The 25,732-nt window shown below is 36.4% G+C and overlaps 1 protein-coding gene across 2 annotated transcripts in view; it reads left to right on the top strand.

Moving 5' to 3' along the window:
* LOC143244592 (septin-2-like) overlaps window positions 1–25,732 on the top strand; it is an 88,410-nt gene that overhangs the window by 21,167 nt on the left and 41,511 nt on the right. For both annotated transcript variants that reach the window (XM_076489556.1, XM_076489555.1), the window contains exon 3: window positions 12,320–12,404. In XM_076489556.1, coding sequence (XP_076345671.1) covers window positions 12,320–12,404 — 85 coding nt within the window. The remainder of the gene's footprint in view (window positions 1–12,319; window positions 12,405–25,732) is intronic.

Here is a 25,732-nt window from a genome sequence, read left to right as displayed (position 1 = left end):
AATATAAACATACAAGTTTGAACAGTAAATGATTATTCGTTTGTAAGTTTGTTTGTTTTTAGAATTTCACGCAAAGCTACTCGAGGGCTATCTGCGCTAGCTGTCCCTAATTTAGCAGTGTAAGACTAGAGGGATGGCAGCTAGTCATCACCACCCACCGCCAACTCTTGGGCTACTCTTTTACCAAAGAATAGTGGGATTGACCGTTACATTATAACGCCCCACGGCTGAAAGGGGCGAGCATGTTTGGTGCGACCGGGATTCGAATCCGCGACCCTCGGTTTACGAGTCGAACGCCTTAACACGCTTGGCCATGCCGGGCCCTCGTGTGTAAGAACATCTGCAGTTCATAGTCTGAATCGCCATGTATATAGATTTTCGTGTACAACAGCAGTTGTGCAGAGGGTTTGTTTTACATTCAGAATAGTGAAGGTGGCATAAGATTTAACCTGGAGCTACACACACACACACACACGAGAGAGAGAAATTTCCCCGCCAGTAAGTGTGTACGGTAATCTGTCATGAAATACGTCTCGCGTATCTCCTCCCTTGAAATTACTACACAAAGCCTACATGCTGATATTAGAATAATACGAATTTACTCACTCTCAAGGTCATAGCACCTAAAAGTTGAATTTTTGATGTCTGTCTAGTAACAGACAAAGATCCAAAACTTCGAGATTTTTTATGTAGTTTGGAATTTAACTCTAGTTTAAAGTTAAACTATAGTGGAATAAAGCCCCTTATTACACGAATTGGTAATTTTTGAGCGTATAGTACTTTGTTTTTGTTCTCGTCTACTAACACAATGAAGTTTTTTAAACTGGCCGGCAGCTTTCTCTGTATGTTATAACCGAATATGGCAAAAATACGTGAGGCATAACTATTTGTATAGAACTAATAATTCACATTCCCATCACAATGCTGCCCTAAATGGAACGTGAAAAGAAAGATATCTGTAATCTTTATTTGCAAAGCGAACCTTAGTATTACCGTTTAAAATTTACCCAGATTGTTGGCCTTATATGTAGACTAACGTCGTAATTATAACACACATACTGAATAGAAGAAAGGGTCTATTATTTTGAAGTCGTATAACGAACGTTTTAGGCTTAGAAAACGCAGTAAAGAACGCACTTGTTATCGTGTGATAGAAGACTATTCATGTTATTTCTTAAGTATCTAACGACCTTTGACGTTATGTTTGTTTTGCTTGTCTTTTAAATTGAAATACGAGAATAAGAAAGATAATTTAAACCTGTATTTTTGTTTTAGAAAAAAATGTATCTACATAAAATCTTACATTACCAGAAACAGTTTCGTATGCATTGAATTTATTTTTGTTTATTGTAAAACATGCCCAGGTCACGACATCAACAATAACAACTTTGTAGGTTTTAAAGTCTTTCACTGACCAGTAATAAACCTGAGATGCTTTAGATGTTTGAATGACGCGCGACTTGTACTATCACGATATTCATTCATTGTTATTCAACGGACTAATTGGTTAAATTATATATATTTCATTAAGAGTAATTTCAGCGAAGAAAATAAATAATTCGTGAACGAAGTAAATGCAAACATATATCATAAATAAGAGCCATTGTTGATTTTTGTAAATGGCATTCATACAGGTTCAGCATAACACATTATTCCAAAAAATTAGTTCGAATCCCCTTCGCACCAAACCTGCTCGCCCTTCCAGCCGTGGGTGAGTTATAACGCTAAGGTCAATCCCCCTATTCGTTGGTAAAAGAGTAGCCCAGGAGTTGACGGTGGGTGGTGATGACTGACTAGTTGCCTTCCCTCTTGCCTTACACAACTAAATTAGGGACAGCTAGTACAGATAGCCTTCGTGTAGCTTTGCGCGAAAATAATAAAACAAAACAAACCAACAAATTAGATATCATATTGTAAGAATACACCGTCACCGAAATGAACGTTAAATTAATGAAACGCTATTTCTTCTCTAATGATTTATTTTGAAAATGTGTATTATATTTTGGCAAAACCCAATTACTTTTTGATTTTCAACTTATTGGTTAGGTATCATGCAACATCCTAGACATTTAGATAATTGCAAATATTACAAATTTTGTCAAAGGGCAGGAGCATCGGCAGAAAATAAATGACCCTCGTGCACTGGGTAAATGAAGTTTGGGAAGGTTCCACAGATTTAGTTTTATCTTCTAATGTCCCCGTTACACCAAACATACTCGCCCTTTCAGCTGTGAGGGCGTTATAATGTTCGGTCATTCCCACTATTCGTTGGTAAAGAGTAGCCTAAGAATTGGCGGTGGGTGGGGATGACTACCTGCCTACCCTCTAGTCTTACACTGCTCAGTTAGCACAGATGGCCCTCGTGTAGCGTTGCACGAAATTCAAAACTAACCAACCATTTACTAATGCCAAAGTTGCAAGAATACAATAAATATAAATCTGTTCCCTCATTAAGCAGGATTTATCAGGGGGTTGTAAGAACTATGGAATTAAAAATATCCTTTAGATTTTCGTCACATTCCCTGGTGTCTCATTTGCAAGCTTTAGCACTTATTACTAAAAATTAATTTCGAAACCAGTTGTGGGTTGTGGGTACAACTTTGTGCTTGAACGTAAATAGTTAAATTTTTATATCTTCCTGTAGTCATCTTGTTTTATCATGAATTTATATTTATAACTATCATGAACCATGATTCTGATTCACAAAAAGGTTCGCCTAGGAATTTCATAACAATTCAAATAGTTTTTGCGCTGTGTTCTATCTTAAACAAAAGACTTGTTCTTCAAACAACACTGAAGACGTGTCTCAGTGGTTATTGTTGCTAAAATATTGATAATAGCAAGAAAGTTAGTTGGCTTTCCTGTTGATCAACAAAATTCAGCAATTTGTTCACTTGTATATTATTAGTTGGCCCGGTGATTAGAGCACTTGACTGCCTTCCCTCTAGTCTTATACTGCTAAATTAAGGACGGTTAACCCAGATAGCCCTCGAGCAGCTTTGCTCGAAATTCAAAACAAACAAAACATTTTATAAACTCGCAAACAATATTCAGTCTTCTATCTGGTCTGGAGCTTGATATTTTACGAAAAGTCCGGGCCCACGACGCAAACTACATGTGTTGATATACAGATACACTTTATTTGACGGGAATGCTGTCTATGCTCTATTTTTAACACGGACATGTTTGGTTTGTTTTTTCAGAAGTTAAGCTACGTCTACTTAGAAATACTGACGTTAAAAGGTTTGTATTGCTCGAAATTTACAGACGTTCCTGGTAAAATTCTGTAGTTTTCGATTGATACGCGTCTATAACAATTATAGCTTCCGAGACTTATGGTACTTATACATACTAACAATATTCTGTTACTGTGTTGCGCGCACACACGCACACACAAAATTACGGCAGGTGTTTAGGTATAACATTAATGTTTCTTTCGAAACATTAGTCCCCTGGGGTGCTCGAAGACTAAACAGTCCTCCTTCAACCCCGCACATGGTAGGAATTAGGAAAATAATTAAGTGAATGGATAATAAGGATAGACAAATTGATGGGTGTGATTTTATTCTTGTAAATGCTTGTCTAGTAGGCGTGGCATGCAACAAAGCGAAGGCAAAGCAAACCCCTCCAAAAAGAGACGACGAAAAGCAGGCCGGATAGAACATGAACAATACACAAACGGGCCAATTCGGGGCCGGGCATGGATCGATGGATGAAAGTACCCAAGCAAGGATATGCAGGGATCTATAGATTCAATGCCCAAGAATTAGGTGTGGGGGGGGGGAAACGAGAAAACCCACTTTCACGACCTGGGCGCCGAGTAATCTACCCAGATCGTGCCCGATAATAGCTGTGAGAAAAGAAAGTCTGGGTTAATAATCATGTAAAAAACAAAACAAAAAAAACAAACGATGAGAGACAAAGCTTGGTTTAAGGTGGCACTGTCGAATTAGCTAATTCTGTGTGAAACATGCGCCTTACTGTTGTTTGAAACTTTTTTTATGTTGATATGCAGATGAAATCTTAGGTGATGCTTCTTGGCGTGGCTGTTCTACAGTGGTCTGGACGGACTTGTCTTCCCTTAATCTGAGTTTGTGACATATTGGTCTTTGTAGACTTGGATTCTATTTGAACTGAAGCGTCTTTAGTTGCAAGTCGCGTGGTTTATATCTGGATAGAGGTCGTGGAACTTGGAATGAGAGGTGTGGTCTGGCAAGATTTGTTGTTTGTCTTCTCAGTACGGTTTAGGTGAGAGTGGTCGAAAGGCGGATTAGTTGTTGCCATAGGTTGCGAAACATACTCTGGTTGTTTGGGTATACTTGGATTGGTTGGGCGACGTCGGGGGCGTTCAGCACTAAAATGAAAAATATGATAATAGCAACCATTACGTAGAATGGCATTGGCAACATGTTTGGTGGTGGTTACTATTTTCATGAAGTCGGTAGGTTGTCTGGTGAATTTTGAGAATATACGATACACGGCGTATATCTCGGACTTTGTCTGGTTTTCGATGGCGTTTTTGATTTCGCTTGGATGTTTGTTACTGTCTTTCGGTGTGTCGGTTTTTATATACTCGGGCGAGATTTTGGGAAGCTCAACTATTCTGATAGACGCCAGTATTTTTGTAAAACATATATTGCTTATTCTTACTCTTGACAATATATAAAGTTAAAGAACAGGCGAGATTTGCTCAATATACGTCTAGTAATATACGCCACATGCATCAAACTGAAATGCACACAATTCAAAACAAACCATTCATATTACGAATAAAAACGCCATCCTACAGGCGGCTGTTTCTATGAGTAATTACTAATCGTCGTATTCATCTTTCAAAGTAATTAGAAGAAAAAAAAGGTACACATTTTCTGAAAAAAATATTTTATCCTAGGAAGTACTGCACAGGAAAAGTGTTTGGATTTTGCTCTTTGGTCATGCACAACTTATTTTATCAAAATGATTCAAGATACAGAGCTCAATTTTAATTTTTACTATTAAACTCCAATACTACTATAAAATTGCATGAATGAAAATATAATAAAACCGTCACGAACAGTCTTATTGAAAGTGTGTTTGTTGTGAGGTGACTAATTTTATTTAATATTCTCTTCTGTTACAAAGAAATGATTGTTGCACCAAATTTATTTTTCTAATGATCCGAGGCCTGGTATCGCTAGGGTGTTAGGGTACTGAACTTCCAATGTGAGTCGCGTGTTCAAATCCCCTTTACACCACGCATCCCCTTTTTAGTTGAGGGCGTGTTATTATGTTTCGGTCAATTTTACTAATTGTTGGCAAAAGAGTAGCTCAAGAGTTGACTAGCACAGATATCGCCCGTGTAATTTTATGTGAAATTCAAAACAAACAAAATTATTATTCAGTGGGCTTTATTTTACTGTGTAAATATATATCTCGTGTAGTTTTGTGCGAAATTCAAAACAGACTGAATTATTGTTAAAGGGGATTTCTTTTACTGCGCATTTGGTGGTTGTGACTTGCTGCCTTCCCTCTTTTCACTGCAAATTTAGGGACGACTAGCGCAGACAGCCTTACTGTACATTTGCGAGACATTTTAAAAAAAAACTGCCTTAATTTTTAATACCTGCAGTATGAAATTAAATAAAAATCCATAAAATGTCCTATTCAATAGATAGTGGAGGAGTTTTGGGTACATGCAAAGATACTGTCGTATACGCTACGTTCGTTATAGTAAGATGAGTGTTGTTTCACAAGCCTATAGAAAAACATCTAGGAATATTTTGTGCAAATCTACTAAAGAAATCAAACTAAAAAAACAACTTCTACACGGGCCGTGGGACTATTTTATATTGATTCTTGAAAGAAAAGATATTTCTGTTTTTCATCACTACTGGTCAATTTTTATCTTCAAAGCCATTTAAGAACCGAACCCTATATCGTAAACGGTTAGTTACACTGCACTAAAATCTTATTTAATTCGGATGATTCTCAGATTTAGTATGTTACTTCGCTTCTTCCGTGTTGGTATTTGGGTAATTATGTGGAATACCCAGGAGGGTCAGGTGCACGAGACCTCTTCCTCCATCATCCCTTACTTTGTCTAAACTTAGGGGTGTGATATTTGGTGTAACTCTGGGCCGGAGTATGATACCGTACACGGGCCCATTTCAGGGCAACGTCCATGTATAGTCTTAGTTTGTTTGTTTTTGTTTTTTTCATATATATGAAATATTAATTGAAAAAAAAAGTAAGGTACAATAACTTAAAACTAGTTTTAAGTGCGTGGTGGCAGTATGTTACGTACGTTTCGTATTACTATTTCAAATAACCGGACGTTTAAATTTTAATTTAGAAGTTAATTAAATGTATACTCGATTATTGTTGAACATTCTGGAAACTCGCTCGTGATTGATGTATAAATATCAAAGCTCCTGGAAACAAATTATTATTATTGGTCAGCTGCAGTCAGCGTGCTATATACGTCTCAGGATCTACAAATGTGATTAACGCCTATTAATCGTAAAACTACAGAATTGAACCAGGAACGTTTATAGATTTCGAACATTACAAACCATTCAACTTCAGCGAATTACCTTCGGACGTTATCATTTCCATGGGGATACTAAATATCTTTTGCTGGGAAAGTTACGGTGGGAGGCTAAGTTAGCTAGCTTGCTTAAGCGAGGTGCAACAATATCAACTCGATTAATTTGCTCGTTGTGGATCTGGATCGTCGATAAAACATTCCGTTTCAGACCGAATATAAAACTCGTTATCTTTAAGTTTGTAAAAATGTTGTATACAAATCATTATTTTTAATAATTACTGGTAATAACAGTTTGTATGTTAAAATACATTTGTTGAAAGAAAAAAATTGTCAAATTTATTGGCAAATACCACAGATTTGATACATATTAACAGTTAATTAAGTTTTATAATGTGAACTTCAAATTGCCCGGCATGGCCAGATAGTTAAGGCGCTCGACTCGTAATTTGAGGGTAGCGGGTTCGAATCCCCGTCACACCCGTGGGGGCGTTATAATGACAGTCAATTCCACCATTCGTTGGTAAAAGATTAGCCCAAGAGTTGGCGGTGGGTTGTGACAACTAGCTGCCTTCTCTTTAGTCGGCCCGGCATGGCCGAGCGCCTTAAGGCATGCGCTCGTAATCTGAGGGTCGCGGGTTCGCATCCGAGTCGCGCTAAACATGCTCGCCCTCCCAGCCGTGGGGGCGTTATAATGTGACGGTCAATCCCACTTTTCTTTGGTAAAAGAGTAGCCCAAGAGTTGGCGGTGGGTGGTGATGACTAGCTGTCTTCCCTCTAGTCTTACATAGCTAAATTAGGGACGGCTAGCGCAAATAGCCCTCGAGTTGCCTTGCGCGAATTTCAAACCAAATTCAAGTTTCCAGTTATTTGAAATAGTAATACGTTAACATACGCAATGTAATAAATAAGACTAGTCTAAAATAAATTATAATGCTTCTCTTTCAAAACATGAATTTGAAACATAACTTTTTTTGAAGTGCCATAATTGAAAGTAGCAGCATAATCCCATGATCGGCTTGCAGGGACAATCGGTTATATTATCTTACCATGTTGGCTTAGAATTTTTCTTTTATGAATTGAAAAGTGCAGAATAGTGTTTGTAAGACGTCTGGACAAATGAAGTTGCTGATACTTTCATATTTTAATTTACTTAACACCTACTCTAAGAGTCGGGGAAACGTGTTTGGTGGGTAAATTATCAAACGAAGCTCTTCAGTACTGCGATATATTTATTCTGTATACAGATCTCAACTTCCAGATATTTGGAATTTGAAATTGCCAGCAGTCTACTTGAAGTCGCACTAATAAAATTACAAAGCATGTAAAAGTGCTCAAACACAAATGTTTTATTGTTTTGGCTTAATACAATCGATAATCACACGATTGAGGTGTTATTCGAAAAGTGGGATAGGTTTTAAAGAAGCAACGGGAATTTTCTGGTTGTTTTTCAACCAGCTGACACGTGTGACCAAGTTTTACAATAGTAAGAAACGCCTTTTTTAATTTTTGGACAAAACAAATCTCTTTATTCTGTCGGACGTCTTATTGACTCCTAAATGACCTCCTATGGGCCACTTTCAGCATATCAGAATATTCTTTTGGAACAACAATTTGATAATTACAAACCAATCCTCTAAAGCTCGTACATTTAGTGGTCTTTAATTTTTCATGAGCAAACCATTTTTGAAAAAGTAACCATTAGAATCTTTCTCCAGTTCATTTTTAGGGAGTGCGTATTTAGATAGTGATGTGATCTTATAGATCCTTTGTTTGCTCAGTGATCAATGTACTTCTGATAAATGGAACTTCAGCAGGTGAACCAGATCCATCACGTTCATCATTGTTACCCACCAGTGAACTGTCAGTAGGACAATTGTTCAAAAGATCCCTTTTAGATCCAAATAATATCTGAGACGATTTTGTAATATCGTCCTCTGAACTCGTTTCTACCATTTGTTTCTGGCTTAACTGCTTAGCCTGAGCTCGAGTCGCATCACACGAAGGAAACAAGTCTAGATTCTCCTCAATCACATCATACTTAGATGTAACGGTGATCAGCTCGCTAACCATCTTGGATTCGGTAACAACTTTCTTCCAAGCCAAATCGTTTCCCAACAATAATGATACACGCTTTATTTGGCAGAGAAGGTCTTACTCCAACCGTAACTGGTTCCGAAACTAGGGCTGATGTGAAATAAACGTTATGAAAAAGAATATTAACAAATACACACTCAAAAACTTCTGAGCAGTAACAGACTCGCCAGTAGCAGATCTCGAATCTAAAGGCAGTATACCTTCTAACAACAGTGGCTGAGTATCGCGGATAATACGTTTGGGTAAGGAATTACCAGTGTCATTTGTCAAAAACACAGAATCAACAGACAAAAGATCTAAATTATTCCCCCAACTACATCAGCCTTTTTATCAGTGGCCAAATCAACAATATTGGGCGATCTGATGAAGCTATGTCGATATGTAGATACAAAGGCACTAGATGTTGTTAATTTGTTTTCTTTTTCAAACGCTAACAATTGGAGATAAGCAGAAATGGTAGAGAAACCTTGATGTTTTGTCGTGACTTTTAGAAGATTTCGAACTAAAAGAGCTGGACTTTTCCTTTTTAAAATATTTCTCAACTTTAGTGTATTGGACAGGTACAGGTTGTTGCTGAGAGGGCAATAATTTATTTTTACGAAATGCGAGTTCCCCGCTGGTACAGCTGTAAGTCTACGGCTTGCAACGCTAGAATCATGGGTTCGATTCCCCTCGGTGGACTCAGCAGATAGCCCAATGTGGCTTCACTTTAAGAAAACACGCACACACTTGAAATGTGATTTTATGTGTTTAAAGTTATTGCGTATTATAATTTATCTCGCAAGAGTCTCTGATTTATTATGTTACCATTTTCAATGACCGGGAAATTGATTTTAGAAGTTAATGTCAGTATGTATTAATTTATTATATTTGTTAACAAGATTGATACAACTTTAACATAAATATATTTTAATATACAAAAATATAATTTATAATAACGGCTATTACAAATAATTATTTATATACAAGAAATTTTACTCATGAACAATATTTAGGCTTCTATCTGAACTGGAACTGAATGTGTTATCGACGGTCCAGGTCCACGACGAGCAAATTAATTTTATTTTCATACACAGAAATGCTTCACTTGACGGAAATGCTAGCTAGCTCTATTTTTACACCCAAGATCCCACCTCTCCCCGTCAATATCGAATATCTTCATACAAATACTAACGTTTGAAGTTAATTCACTGAAGTTTATAATGTTCGAAATCTATAAACGTTCCTTGTTAAATTGGCGCATAGATTTATAATATTTAGACGAAATTCTTTAAAGTTCGCTCGGCCTAACTGTATTCGAAGATGCGCTAATGCTTTCGTAAAACATATTGTTGGTTCTCACTCTCGAGAATCTTCTGCAAATTTAGAGAACGGGCGGGACTTGCAAAGTACACATTAGACAATATAAGTTAAATACGTTCCTAAATATGTATATGAAATTCAAACAAAAGTATATATTAAAATAATATTGAATACATTACAAGCTGTAATCATCGAAAAGAGCAGCTGCTTCCTATATTGTTTCAACGTTTTTTCATCCAAGTAAGTTTTGACTTCGTCACTTGCATAGTGTTTAAATTCTTCAATTAAATATAATTGTTTTGTTTGTCAAAACTGTTGCCAATGTGAATATAATTACACCCCTGATCAAAATAAACCTTTTTCTTTTTTTTTCCCGGGGCGAATTCCATACAAGTGATTGTTTTGCTTTTGATCACCTTTTAAACGTTTGGCGAATAGGATAACTTTGAGGAAAGCTGATATAACCTAATCATAATTCGTAAAATCTTCTATAGGGAGAGCAGAATAAGCTTCTTGTGCTTTACCAGTTAAAACACTTAATAATGATAATAGAACTGACCATTTTTCGTTGGACCATTCCATGATTTGGGCAACCATCTAAAAATGATGGAAGTATTTATTAACTTCATTAAATTGTGATCCTTTTAATATATGAGTAGAGTTTAATGTTGTCATTTTGCTTTGGTCGATCGGAATTGAGTCTAATTTTTTTCTTTCAGTGTAATTTCTTTCTCAGCTAGCCTGGCATGGCCAGATGGGTTAAGGCGTTCACCGCGTAATCTGAAGGTCGTGGGTTCGAATCTCCGTCACATCAAACATGCTCGCCATTTCAGTTGTGGAAGCGTTATGATGTGACGGCCAATCCCACTATTAGTTGGTAAAAGAGTAGCCCAAGAGTTGATGGTAGGTGATAATTAGCTGCCTTCTCTCTAGTCTTACACTACTAAATTAGAGACGGCTAGCACAGATAGCCCTCGTGTAGTTTTGTGCGAAATTGAGAAAACTAAACTTTCTAATCTTCGATATGTGCTTGTTTGCCCCACGAAACGTTTACTCTCTCTTTCTGCTTCGACGCGGGCTTGTTTAAGCTCGATTTGTTTGAGTTTTAATTGGTTTTCTAACTTTATCACTCAACTCTGGTTGGTTAGTGGAGACACTAGAGTAATCCCCAAATGCTTCCTCAGACAACAAATCGACTAGTATTTCAAAAAATACTTCTAATTCCATGAACTTTTGGCAATTTCGAGGAATTCACTTTTATTGTATTTTTCTAGTTGTTAGAGGTAGGGTGATTCAAGAAAACCCTGATAATCAAACACGATTAAATTTTGTTGGCACTGGCGAATATAAATTGAATTATGATTGGAATTTTGATTTATATCAAATTTTGTTTCTGACTCCGATCTGGGAAACGAGCGCCCCTCCCAATTATGTTGCGTATTATAATTTATTTCGACGAGTTTCCAGTTTATTATGTAATGGGCGTTACGTATTGCGATTTCAGTTAAACGTATATTTTAATTTAGACGTTAATTGAATGTCAATATGTATTAAATTTATGCTGTTTGTAAACAAGATTGATACACGCAGTTGTCTTTGACACAAAAATATTTTAGTGTACAAACAATGCAAATTATAATAACGGCTGTTTTTATATAACGAAAATTTTCAAACTTAAAAATAATATTAAGTCGTCTGTCCGGTTTGGAACTGAATACTTCTTCAGCAGTTCACAAGGCGCAAATTACTTTTGTGTTGATACACTTCTCTTGATAGGAATGGTAGCTAGCTCTATTCTTCACACGTGTTTTGAAGTTTCCTGACGAATATACCTAATGTCCTCGTAGAAATACGAATTATCGAAGTTAATTCACTGAAGTTTGTGATATTCGAAATCTATAAACGTTCCTGGTCAAATATCGGTAATTTCCGATTAGTAAGTGTTTGTCACAATGATAACTTTCGAGGCTTATAGTATACTGACTGAAGCAGACCAACAGTATAATCTGTCTTGTTGCGTCGATTTATAAACTTTTAAAAGATTTTCTCAAAAGTTCATTTTAGCAAGAATACTGCCTCAATCACTAAATTACACAACACCTAGTACATTGTTTATTCTTACTCTCGAGAAGCTTCTACAGATTGAGAGAACAAGTGGGCTCTGCACAATACACATTTAACATAAGTTGCATAATTTATATATAGACATACTAAACTGAAACAAACGGATATTAAAATAATATTTAATTCGTTACATTATGTACTTTAAAGTTGACTCCGGTAATTCAGTAGTATGCCTCAAAACTTAACGTTAAATATCAGGTTTCGGCAGAGCAGATACCCCATTGTTATTTTGTGTTTGAATAAACAGTTATTTGTTGTTGTTTTTCTTTTTAGGGAGAAATAGGATTTGCTACGTTGCCAGAACAAATTCATCGGAAGTCTGTAAAAAAGGGCTTCGATTTTACAATGATGGTGGTTGGTAAGTTGTGTTGGAAATTGTTAATTCTAAAACTTTTAAACTATTTGTGGGTGATGTACATCTTCAACTTATTTTCTTTCTCTCTCCTAGTATCTCTCGCTATTTGTTACTAAATTCGCATAGATATTTGTTGCAAATGTGATGCCGTGTTTATGTAAGAAACACCTTTTTTGTGCATGGTAAAATGTTAGTATATTGTTGCATAAAACGAAGAGTTTTTGAGGTTTCACAGTACATACAGACATGGCGAATTAACAAGTGGTCTGGAAAAAGGTGGGGGAGTGACAGAAAAAAGTTTGTAAACGGTTACACCTAACCTAAGTTGCATAGTTCTGCTTTGATAGGCATTACAAATCCTCTATTTCCCAGAACTATCCACTCTACCAAAAGATTAATGTGTTAAATAATATAGATTCATCACACCAGTTGTAGAATTTTCATGGCAAAAGTAACTGTTAATCCCAGAAGGGTTTGTTGCTCATGGTATTTAACCAGATGTATGTTCAGTTCTAACGCACACTGTTGTCAACTGGAAAAACTATTTGCTTCATTATGGCTGTGGGCTCCTCCTGTAAAAATGGTTGGTGATATCGTTGCAATTAATTTTTGTATCTCTTGGAATCAAACCCGTTACGTGTACTGTATTGTAGAAGGTTAGATTTTACATTTTTGAATCTATGCTTTCGTATCGCGTGTTTTCTCCATATTCATTGTTTTCTATTATATTTAATCGTGACCAGTCGTTATAATAAATAATATTGAAGGATATGGCAAAAAATAATTATAAACCTGTGTACGTTTTATCCGTTTGATTACAGTCTCACTTTTGTATTACCAAATCAAGCGAGAGACAGATTTTGATATTTTCATATCTGATTTGTGGTACGTAATGCAAACCTTTATATTAAATATTTGTCTAATATATTGTTTAAGTAGTAAAAAAAACAAAACAGACTTACTATTGCTAGAATATTTTATATTAAAAATTAGACCAGTGATATTTAGTGCAGATATATTTTGAAAATGCGTTTAAAATATTGTTGAAGCCACTAATCTCAATGGACTTCTATCCTATAAACTCTTATTGTTCAGATCAGATCGCAGCACTTGACCTCCTTATTGTACGATAAACACTTGCATGTCGTCTAACACTGTCTTAGAAATTATCCAATGTGTTGGTGTATAAAAAAAAAGTTTTTTTTTTTCTTACAGAAGAAATGTGAACTAGTTTCTCTCATAAACTGTAGTCATAATTAATGTACTATTTTCTTAGCATTTTAAAGTTTTGACAGAGGTGTTAGGCCTTCCTTTCTAACATCAGTAAATTTATTGTGATACAATATTACCCTAACCTTGAAATGTTTTTTCATCAATTTTTCTTTTGTGAGGCATTGCAGCTATAGAAATAATAGTATGGCCAGGTAGTTAGGGCGTACGTCTCGTAATATGGGGTCGCGAGTTCGAATCCCTGTCACATTAAACATGCTCGCCCTTTCAGCCGCGAAGTTGTCATAACGTTATGGTCAGTCCTACTATTCCTTGGTAAGAGTAGCTCAAGAGTTGGCAGTGTCTGGTGATGACTAGTTGCCTTCCCTCAAATCTTGCACTGCTAAATTAAGGACGGCTAGCGCAGATAGCTATCGTGTATCTTTGTGCAAAATTAAAAAACAAACAATAAAGCACCATATGGGTATTGATAGTTTGAATTGCCTTATTCTGTAATATATCAGTATTGGTTTCCAGTAAAAATTAACTTCATGTATCTTTGTTATATGCCGTTGCTGACTAGGTTTGATATGCCATACTTAACAAACTGTTTTGAATATGATACGATTCAGTATTATTGTTTGTATATTTAATCAGTTTAACTTTTGTTCATGTTATACATTTTTTCTTTATTTAATTATTTAGTTTGAAGTGTCGCTACACTAACTTGCTGTTTTTTTGTGATTTTTTTTTGAAATATTTTTTTCGCTTTACTCAGCTATTTTTTTTAATTCTCGTTTTTGTTCTATTGAAATTTAGCAAAATATTCTTTAGGCATCGATTCTCGCTTTGTGTTCTTTTTGTTATACCCTATCTCTCTTAAAAATAGTTTTGTCCTTTAAAGAGTTGTTGCTTGAAACATTTTTTTTTTTTAAATATATTTAGCATTAAGACAGTAATGACAAAATATGAGTACAGAAAGGTTATGGTAATAATACCGAAGTACTAAACAGTTGGAGAACGCAAAAAATCGACCAAGTCACACCGAGTTATAACGTAAAATAACTTTATTCCATTAAATATGAAATCGAAGGATCTATTTGATCTACGTCTGTTACAACGGCTTCTGTGACTGCAGGATCTTCTTAAACTACTCCAGCTATAACAGTATTAGTTCAAGTCCTAGAATTTACCTACGTTATCCAATCGGGTAATTAACAGATTATTGTAGAAAGTTTCCATGAGAGGCGCATCAGGCTTAGTTATTAGTAATTTCCAGAAAGAAGCAAGTGGAATAGTGAACAAAAAAGTATTCATCTCGATGATAACTTGAAAGGACTAATTTTAATAAAAATAAAAACTTGTGGGTTATTTTTGTAATAAATGACGACATTGGCAGCTATTTTATCTAATATATTGGGAATGATACGCCTCAAGGAATTAACCAAAACAAAGTTTCGGAACAGAGCAAAAGGGAAAAGAGGAGACCCTAGCCAAATTTGTTAAAGATTTGGAAAGGATTTTCTTACCCATATACTGCACTTGAAATGGTGGATTCACTGACATATTACCAATATATTAATGTTAGAACAAGCTAGTATATGAGAGTTAGGTTGAAGTAAAGTAGGTGTACATCTTCAAAGTAAGTTATCCAGTAGGCGATGGAATTCGAATCTACTAAAATTACAAATAAACCGTTAAAGACATCAATTGGCCAGCATGATGGTCCAGAACAGGGGTATCCAAACTACGGCCTGCGACTTCGGTTCTTCCAGCCTGCTAACAGTTTATTAAAGTAATAAAATGGTATAATGATATTTTAATGATATAAAAAATAAAACGTAATTGAGCAAAAGCTAATCTAGGTGCGATACACTTTTCTGTTTCCTAGAAAATGTTTATATTACTTAGTATTACGTCATCTTACTTATTGATCCCAATGCTCTGAACCAACATGTTTCTTCCCACGCCTACCCCATGTATCTTGGCGTATGTCAGTGAATGTTTTGTTTGAATTCATAGCTATTCCTAGATATTATGTTAGGACAACTAGAAAAGAAAAATTGACTCTGAATGTCGTGTTTTTTAAAGAACGGTGGAGTGTTGACTACTTTGTTATTGAATCGCGTAACAAAGCATTGTGCTTAATGTGCAACGAAACTTTCACAGTGCGAAAAGAATAAAACATTTGTAGACATTACCAAACCAAGCATTCGTCAAATTATTCATGGGGAAAGCTATGTTCAGGCAAATTCGAAACCTTGAAGCGCAACTAATTGTCACAACAGTTTGTATTTAAGAGGATACAAGCCGAGAATGAAGCTGCAACAAGAGAAAGTTTGAGTTGCATATCCGTTAGCCAAGCGAGGAAAACCATTTACCGATGGTGAGTTAATTAAATTATGTATGATTGAAACAGATGAAGAAATGTTCCTAGAAAAAGACTTAAAACTATTAGTCTTTTGACGAATACAGTTGCTCGTAGAGTCGAGGACATTAGAAGCAGTATTGTCTCAGGTGAAAGACAAGACCAAAGAATTCGAGTACTTTTCCATTGCACTTCACAGTTGCTGTTTATTCGCGGAATCAATATTAAGTTTGAAGTGACTGAAAATGTCCTGAAGATTCTGAGCAGCAATCTTCATCTGTAACACCTGTTGTACCGCATTATCTTGTACTACATTCTCTTTCAGACAAATGTTTAGGCGAGATATCTCCCTTTTTCATTCAGAAGGGACTAGAGGGAATTGCTGGCTCTCCAAAATCAGTAAAGAAACTTTGCTCTGGTGACATTGGTGGAAACGTCTACATCTCAACACAGTGAACTCCTCTTGCATTCAAAGGTGATTGGGGATATACCTATTGAGGTTACACCTCATGCTACTTTGAATTCATCACGAGGAGTTATTGTTCCATGCATGCCATGCACAGAAGCTAATTATTCGAAGAGGTCTAAAAATCACTACTTCGGTACAACCTGGAATGGAAACGGCTGAAGTGTGTTGCAACAGTTGATGGTAAAAATGTTTGTGGTGCAGGAAAAAATCTAGTTGGGCAAATTTACAAAGCTGTTTAAAGTGCGGGTAAGAGACAAATGTTATCATTCTGAAACATTGTCATTGCAGCAAAGACTGTAAGGAATCGGCAACTATTATTCAACAGAAGAGATGGAGACCAGCGAAATTAAAGGACCAACAAAGTTAACTAAGCATCAAGAAAAAAATAATTGATTTGATTTATCAGGTGAAGTTTAGCTGGAAATACTCATTCTGTCTTAAATGAGATAAGTAATTTAAGTAAGGAAAACTATCTACTAGTTCATGGGTTTGTTGGTGGAAAAGCTTACACTGTGTATATTGTCTGGTTCTACAGTTGATTTAATGAAAGATGGGAAATTCCTTCCAAAGATGGAGAAAAAAGAGGGACTGGTGCAAACAGCAGGTAAACAAAAAGCTACAGCAAAAGGAAAGTTTGAAGTTACCTTTAATGTAGAAATGCTAAATCTTTTGACATGCATATAGTTTAAAGCCAAGATTAGTGTATATTGGAAAATGACTTTTTATGCAGAGACATGAGTGTGAGGTTAAGCTATCTTCAGATAGTTTCACAGACCATGTGCATTACATGGCAATTATCCCATGAGATTGAACCTTCAGTGACAATACAGGAAATGGTCACTATCATCAAGAAGTGAGTAAATTAGAAATATAGTGACTTGGGGGTAGTGGAATCAAATACTTTGGCTTGTCCCGAGGGATTGATTGTTGGAAAATCCATTGTTGATCTGAATAAAAAAAATGTCATACGCAATTTTACCTGGGAAATGTGTAAATCAACTTGTGATAGTCACTTTTTAGTTAATGCTCATAATGTACCTTTTCGAAGTTACTTGGTATGGATGAACAATTTTTATATGAAAGGATGAACTCGAAAATTAAATAACCATACAGTTTACAGAAAAAAGTTGTGGTTTGCAGAATCGACAAGGACAGGCAGTCCAAGGTCATCTGCTGTGATTAGTGTTTGGAAATGCGTTGGTGAGAGAGTGGTGTGTGTGTGTGTGACTTATAGCAAAACCACATCGGGCTATCTGCTGAGTCTACCGAGGGAAATCAAACCCCTGATTTTAGCGTTGTAAATTCGTAGACTTAAAGCTGTACCAGAGGGGTACGAGAGAGTAGTAAATCGAAAGACCTTGCCTGGAGGATTTAAACTTGCATAAAAGGCAACGATTCCTGTAAAGAACATTTCCAGAGGATAGAAAAGGATAGTTCCATCCGTTACAGGCGAGCAAATGACGAGAAGGGAAAAGGAGCGTTGATGTACTCTAATACTTTTATAGTACCTTTTGAGTCAGTTTAAACTCGTACTACAGCAATCCAAAAATGTTACCTTTTGGTTTGAATTTCCATAATATAATTATTAAACAGTTGGTTTACTGTATAAGATTTCGAAAATTACTAACCGTTCAACTTCAGACTTTAGTATTTCTACGATGGCATTAGAAATTGTCGTCAGTGACAGCTTGTGTGTGTACTTCAAGTCGTCAAGAGAAGTGTGCATTTGTATCAACATAGAATTAATTAGCTTTCCTAGGATGTTGGTAAAATATTTAGCTCGCGACCAGAGAGATGACTGAATATTCCTTGTGAGTTTATACATTCTTTTGTATATAAATACTTATTTGAAATAACCGTTATTAAAATTGTATTTTTGCATATTAAAATATATATTTGTGTTGGAAATTTGTGTGCAACAATCTTGTTGGCAGATACCATAAATTTGATACATATTAACAGTTAATTAACTTCTAAATTTAAAGTGTCCGATTACTTAACTATAATACGTAGTGTACTTGACATAAATCGAAGACTCGTCACAGATAAATTATAATACGTAACGTACTATATACACATTTATTATAACAAAAGGCTTTGCCCCACGCTAGTACAGCGGTAAGTCTACGGATTTACAACTCTAAAATTAGGGGTTCAATTCCCCTTGGTTGGCTCACTAGATAGCCCGATGTGGCTTTGCTATAAGAAAATACACAAGAGGCTTTGGTTTGCTGACCCCAAGCTGTGCTGATGATCCTTGAATAGGCGAAACTTCAGTCCACAAGAGGGTGCGCCCAATCCAAGAATGCATTAGGCCCCTAGGTCACAGATTATATTTTACCTTTTGAAAATTTAAGAAATTTATAATTTAGTAATGATAGTTTTGTGTATTTTTTTTAATTAAGATTATTTAAGAGACTTCACTATTCAGAAAATGGTAGTGCTTCAAGGTTTATTTCAATGTTTTTTAATTTACGTGTATGGTCATGGAAACACGATGTCATGATCTGAAAAATTCGTGATGTGAGTAAAAGATGAATAAAGTGTAATACAAGTAAAGCGAAACAGTAAATCAATGAGTTAATGAGAGTAATGAATATTGTATGAATTTACGATTTCAGTTTTAGAAGTTATTCAGTGTCATAAGTGAGAATTATCATTTTTATCCAGTCCCTAACTTAAGTAAATTAGTACGCTTGTTTGTGAGAAGTCCTCTTTTTTAACTTTTGAGTGCTTAAGATTATAAGTGAAAATAGGCTGTAGATAACGCTAAAGAAAAAATCAAATAATTCGTCAGTGTTACGTGGATTGGATTGGGTATCATTTTTACTGAATAATCGAAAAGAATTAGCTTTTGGGAACACTGAGGGTGCCTTTTTCATTTTCAGTAGATGAAGTGACATTATTTGGCACATCACTTGGGAAGGAAAATGTTTTCTATTTTTTTGTACACCTCTCCTCTTCTCATCTGGGTTTCTAGTTTGTCAACAGTTGTGTAGAAGGTGGTGATACGAATTTCTTCTCTGGCATTCGGACAGGTGCATAAATATTTTGCACCTGATGGGGGAGGATGATTTCTGCAACCACTCATGTGGACTGTTCAATTTGCAAATTGGTAATCTCTGACTACGTGAACCTGAAAGCTGTAAACATGGAGTTGCAGAGTAATCTTGTTACCACGATACTTCAAGGTTTCCATGTAGGTTTGTATAAACGAGGTGTTGTGAACAGTTTTTATAATGTTAATAGAATAAAGACAAATGTATCGCATAGTAACTGCCACATGAATTTATTCCTGCACACTGCACAGTATAAAAGATGGCCATTATACTTGACAAGGTTACAAAAAACTTTCACTGCATGAATTACGTTTTCAAATATTAATAAAATTATTAATTACCCTTGATAAGTTTATATCTACTGAAAAACTGTTCATGTTGTTTGATAAGAATAATTAAAATGTCTTTGCGAACTCTTGAAAATTACACATCAATACAATGTAGCACATAATTATTCATACTTTTTATTGAAGTAAGATTCAATTGGTCCTCTAGTCTACATGTTCCCAAACGTAGACCTCATTTGTGATGATCTGTTTATGAATTCTTTCATAAGCTCTTCTATATTTATCTTGTCGACCTCATTTTTGTGAGTGTGACAAACTGCCACATGGTTGAGGCGGCACTGAGACATAGTTGACCTTAACCACGTCTTCAACCGACTTGTGCAGAAAAGCTGCGTTCACATTCGCAGCTGGATACTGGACATAAAAGCAAAATTTTCATGAGAAGGAACACTTCACTGAACACCTGCTGGCTTGTTTCATGCATTTTACAGTAAGCATCCTTTGCACCTTTCAGAGATACTGCTTTTGTTGTTCCTTTGAACATGGGCAACTGAAACTCGAGCTGTTGTGCAGAGATTTCTGGATAGAAGTTTATAACCGAGTTGTCAATCTTGCCAGATGCGATCATGTTCTCGAGTGCCAGATATTGCCTCAAGTCATTGTTGTCTGCATTGAATCTAGTGGTCAAATGTTCTATGACTGTGAACACAAATTCAAAATATTAGCTTCTGTAGTAATCTCTAGCTGTTGCAGAATGGTGTGCTGAACCATCACCTGTGATCTTTCTGGAGGGTCTGCGAATGCGTGGTAGTTCAATAGGCACTAGATCTAGGGAAGTTACCTTTTTCTCAGCTTCATCAAATATCTTATTGTAATTTTCCTCTCTTCGTAATACCCGCAATTGCTCAACTGTCATTGCAGATGCTTCAATCATGCCAGATACTGTCGCTGATTTTGCTTGGAATGTACGGTTTAGTTCCTCTAATCCAGCTAATGGATGCTGAGCCATGTATTTAACTGGATCATTGTGGCTGTCTGACGATACAATATTTTCAAAGATTGTCTTGTATTTGCCTGACCTCTGAAGCAAGACACCAAGTTCATGTACCCACTGGATAGAATCTCGAACACATTCACAAGCTTTAATTGCATGTTGCATTATTAAATTAGCCTTGTGTGCTCAGCAGTGAAAAAACAAAGCTGACAGTTGCTTCTCTTTTATTTTTGCCTGGCATCTACTGTACGCACCACTCATGTTAGCGGCTCCATCATAAGTTTGTGCTCTTAATCCTGATAGTGGTGAATTAAGTCTAGTCAGTACATCAAGAAGAATCGAGGATATTATTTCACCAGTTGTATTGGAAACACTGTACAAACCAAGAAATATCTCGTGGACGTCAAGGTTCTCATCTACGTATCGTACGCATATTTCTTTCTGTTCGGCACCTGTAACATCTTGAGTGCTATCAACCATTAATGCAAAGATTTTACTTTGCTGCACTTCGTGTGCTATGTTCCTCAGTATTTGATGGCTGAACATCTCCATTATATCATTCTGAGCCTGGGGTGATGTGAATGTGGTTTTCTTTGACAAGTAGGCCATCAACTCAGGGTCTTCCTCTTCCAGGAGCTTCATTAACTGCAGGAAGTTCCCCTCTGTATCAGTATGTCCACGTAATGTTAAACCTTGACGAAGTAAGAAACGTAAACTTCTGAATATTTTGGCTAGACTTCTTTTGCATTCTTCCTGCTGCTCCTTTTTTCCATCTTGTAGCTGGACAGTCACTGGAGTTACATCAAGTGAACCTTCTGGAGATATAGCGAATCTGTGCTGAGAGGAGGATTGATGTTCGTTGAATTTTTGTTTTGCCTTTTTCCAGTTGCAAAAACTGGTGGATATGAAGGTATACTCCACTGGCCTCTCCAATTTCCCTGTAAAAAGGCCTCTATTTTCTGCCTTAGCACAATGAAAGCATATGACTCTTTGAGTCTGATTGTCGAAGTGCAGCCATGGGAACTCATCAAACCACTTGCCCTGGAAGTTGATATTTTGAGATTTTGCTTTCTGTCGTGGTATTAGTTGTGCGTCTAGATGATATGGCTTTCCACACTGTATCTGTGGAGTGTCAGATTTTTCATTACTGCACAAACTTGTTTCACGACGTGCAATAGTTGCACAAGCATTTTCAGACTCATCCTCTGATGAACATGGTATTTCCTCTGTATGGCAAGTTTCTATTCCTTTACCTGCATCTGCATTGTCACTTGTAGTACTAGTAAGTGGCTTGTAGAACTGTCTAATATCGGAAAGTTTCAGACGCTTGCTTGTCATAATTGGAATCTGTTTCCCAGGTGACACAACAGGCTGAACTAGTCTTTATTGAAAAACTCTAACGTACAACGAGCGAAGATAGAACAGAATGGAAGTAGGACTGAACTGTAAAATGTATTTAAATCGAACGCGCGAACCCCACAGTGACTACCGCGCCAACTGACCGTCTGGGCATCGCTGGGACAATGTGTCCTAGTTACAAATTGCAAGTTTCTAGAAAAATATTTAATCACAAATATATTATATTCCTGTTAAAGCTCATCAAAAGGCAAACACGTTGAGATATAATGTTTATAAGCACGTCTATTAAATAAAAAACACCTAAACCAAAACTAGCAATACAATTCGAGTAGAGGCTTCAGGCCGTTGAAATCGCTCCTTTTGTGTTCTAACTGTACAAGAAAATACAATATTTTTACTATCTTTGATAAAAGAATATATTGTTCTTTTACCATAAAGCACCAGAACTTTATTAGAGGGCGGTGGATTAATGAGGCTCACAAACACAGGTCTAATGAGCCCTGTTGTGAAATCGAGGCTCAGGCTAAAGGGAGCGGAGGGGGAAGATGTAGGGCGCGCCTGGATCCGAGCGGCCCAAATCTGTCGTTAACTATACACTAAACGTACACTATGGTCAGCGGATTCGGCAGCTAAGAAGAGTAAGGTGTTTGACAATAAAACCGGCTAGACGTGCATAAGAACAAATAGCGCAGGAAAACCGCACAATATACACAAGATTGATGCAGCTACAAGGTACAAATGGCCTGCCAGATATAGATCACAGGAGTTTACGCTTGGGAGTAATATTATCGAAGTTCATTCTCTGTTCAATCTGTTGTGATGAAAATCTTACTTTATCTTGCACTACGTACAAGACGTAGGTAGATTCTGTGATAGTGTTTGGAAGCCTTGCATGTATACTACTGACTGATACTTGCGAACTATCGCTTAGACCGGAAAGCTTAGAAGCACTCTTATATTACAGATGTACATTTCGGCTACTGAAAAAGCTTACATCTAGGCCTAATTATGTAATTCGATTGGTAAGAACACTAGAATCACAAGAACAAACACGCAATTTGTAGGCCTGTGATGCAATAAAACAATTCTACAGACCCAACTGTAGGGGGGATGAGTGTATGCACCATACCCCCACCTAAAATGAAGGGGGATGAATCCTCCACCACCCCTTAGGATATACGCCCCTGCATTCAGATCTACTTCTTGTGCATCTCCGTCATTGAGTACCTTCTTTTTGACACGTTTTTCCGAGTTTGAGGTGCATTGTAATCAAGATTTGTTAGTATTTCCTTTGCAACTGCTTTAAACCTTTCAAAGTCATCTCTTAAAACGTGCAAATCTGTATGGGTCATCAGCTGACCAACCACGCACTTTAAGTTCACATTAAAAGTTAACATATTAAAGCTTCCAAAGTCTTAAAAGACTTCAAAATTGCTGTTGTTGCTATAGCATTTGCGTCTCATCTTGTATCAGAGGGATTTTAACACACTTTCATTTTCAAGACAAGCTTTAAGAATTTTCCACCGGCTGGTTGAGACTGAAAAAAATGTATATAGCAAATGCATTATGGTGAAAAAATTAACTGCCACTTGATAGCTGTCAAAAGCACTGCAGCCTACCAAATTTAGTGAATGGGCTGCACAGGGCACATATCTGGCAAACTTATCTTCTAAAGTCTTTTGCTGCATCCCCTTATAACGCTCAAACATCTTAGCAACATTGTCGTAAGAATGATCCCTACCTTTTGAATATTAAGTTTGCAAACTTTACGTAAATGCTGCAATACCTGGTTTGCCATTTCCTCACTGGTATAGCTTTTCAGTTACAGAAATGTTAAAAAGCATTTAATAGGCTGCCCATGTATGGAAGTGCAACACTTAACTAATCTATAAGTGATAGATCTGGCGTCGAATCAACTGACAAGCTAAAATAACCAAAAGAATTTACTTCATCATAAGTAAATGCATGGAGCTTCTGAGCCATTGGTTTAATGAGTTGTTCTTCATAGGTGGTTTTTGGACAAGTTAGGATTTCCTTTTCCAGAATTTCAATATTTCGAAATGTGCTCTGCTAAAAGTAGATCAAACTGACTTGTGAGCTCAAGGAGCCCTAAAAAATTCCCATTCTGCAGTGAACTAAATTTTTCATCTGTTCCTCGAAAAGCCAGGCTACGTTCAGCTAACTTACGAATAATAGTTATTACACGCGCCGAGATATGTTCCTAGTAATTGTACTCTTTTTTTTTTAAATTTGTTTTTAATTTGTTGCAAGCCTAAACCTTGTCTGCAAGTTAAGTTTAGCATAGAGTCTCGGCGAGTAGTGCTTTTTTCATGTTGATCAATTACAATAGTGTTTCGCCAGCCACTGAACTTTTCTTTTTCAACAAAACGCGAAGAACACGTTTTTGAGATTTTGTTTTTTGTCGTGGTATTAGTTGTGCGTTTGGATGATATGACTTTTCACACTGTGCAGTAATGTAAAATCTGACACACCACAGATACAAACTTGTTTCACAACTATCTGGTGGTTCATTGTCAAAGTTATGCTAGGATCTAGGTCCATCAGCACATAAATATGAATTCATAAATACCTTTTGTTGATTTTCTAGATTCTGATTGGTTGAAAACCATTCGAGACCAATCTCGAATTGATTCAAGACTGGCTTCAATCCATTTTAGGAGAATTAGTTTTCAGTTATTGCAAAAGTTTTAAGGTTGTTGCTATGGTAGCTGTATGCAAGAAGCAATTTTAGTGAATATGCAAATCCATTGTGAGCCAAAAAAGTATTCCAAAACAATTTGTGATCAACAACACACACTGTGGTAGCCTATATACACAGTGATCATTCTGTACTGATACACATGCATAACGTATAATCAATTATAAACTGTACTGCACATTGAGCTACTACATGCTGGGTTGGGTCTATGCTAGAGTACCTTAATTCTAATCAAATATCCGAAGAATGAGTTGTAACCTGAACTTTGAGTTCAGTTTTGGCCTGAGGATGTTAGAAGAGTAAAAAAAACCCATACATCAACAGAATAGGCATATGTCTGAAACTATCTGCATGTCTGGATGCGAAGGCCAATTCAAAACGGCAGCCTTAAATTGGGAGTAGTCCACTTCATTATTCCAGGCTACAGTAATGTTTCCAGTGTACTTGCACTAAACTACTTTCAGTATTTAGGCCTAACGTTGTTGTCACTCAGTTCTCGGATAACACTAACGTTAGGCCTAATGCTAATACATTGCAACTAAGGCCACTAAACGTTAAGCTTAGCACTCAGTACTAACCTTGGTCACATGAACTTGTTTAATTCATGCACTTTTTCAGACAGTGCTAAATTGATTTTGCTGATTTTTGTGTTCTTTACATTATTATTTTATGACCACGGTGCCACAGTACTATGCTACTACTAGTAGTATAGTGTATACATAACAACGTTAAGAATCATGTTGTCGTACATGTTGAAGTCTTGCGCAATTTGACCTAAAAGGTCGAATTATTGCCTTTCAGACTGTTCAGATCGGTCAGTTGTTTTCCCTGTTTTTCAGAAATGTAATAGAGCACATACTGATCTGA

This window comes from Tachypleus tridentatus, chromosome 2 (assembly GCF_004210375.1).
Source record: "Tachypleus tridentatus isolate NWPU-2018 chromosome 2, ASM421037v1, whole genome shotgun sequence".
Taxonomy (NCBI): Eukaryota; Metazoa; Arthropoda; class Merostomata; order Xiphosura; family Limulidae; genus Tachypleus; species Tachypleus tridentatus.
Note: the sequence above shows the minus strand (reverse complement) of the source record. Positions and strands in the feature narration are given on the sequence as shown.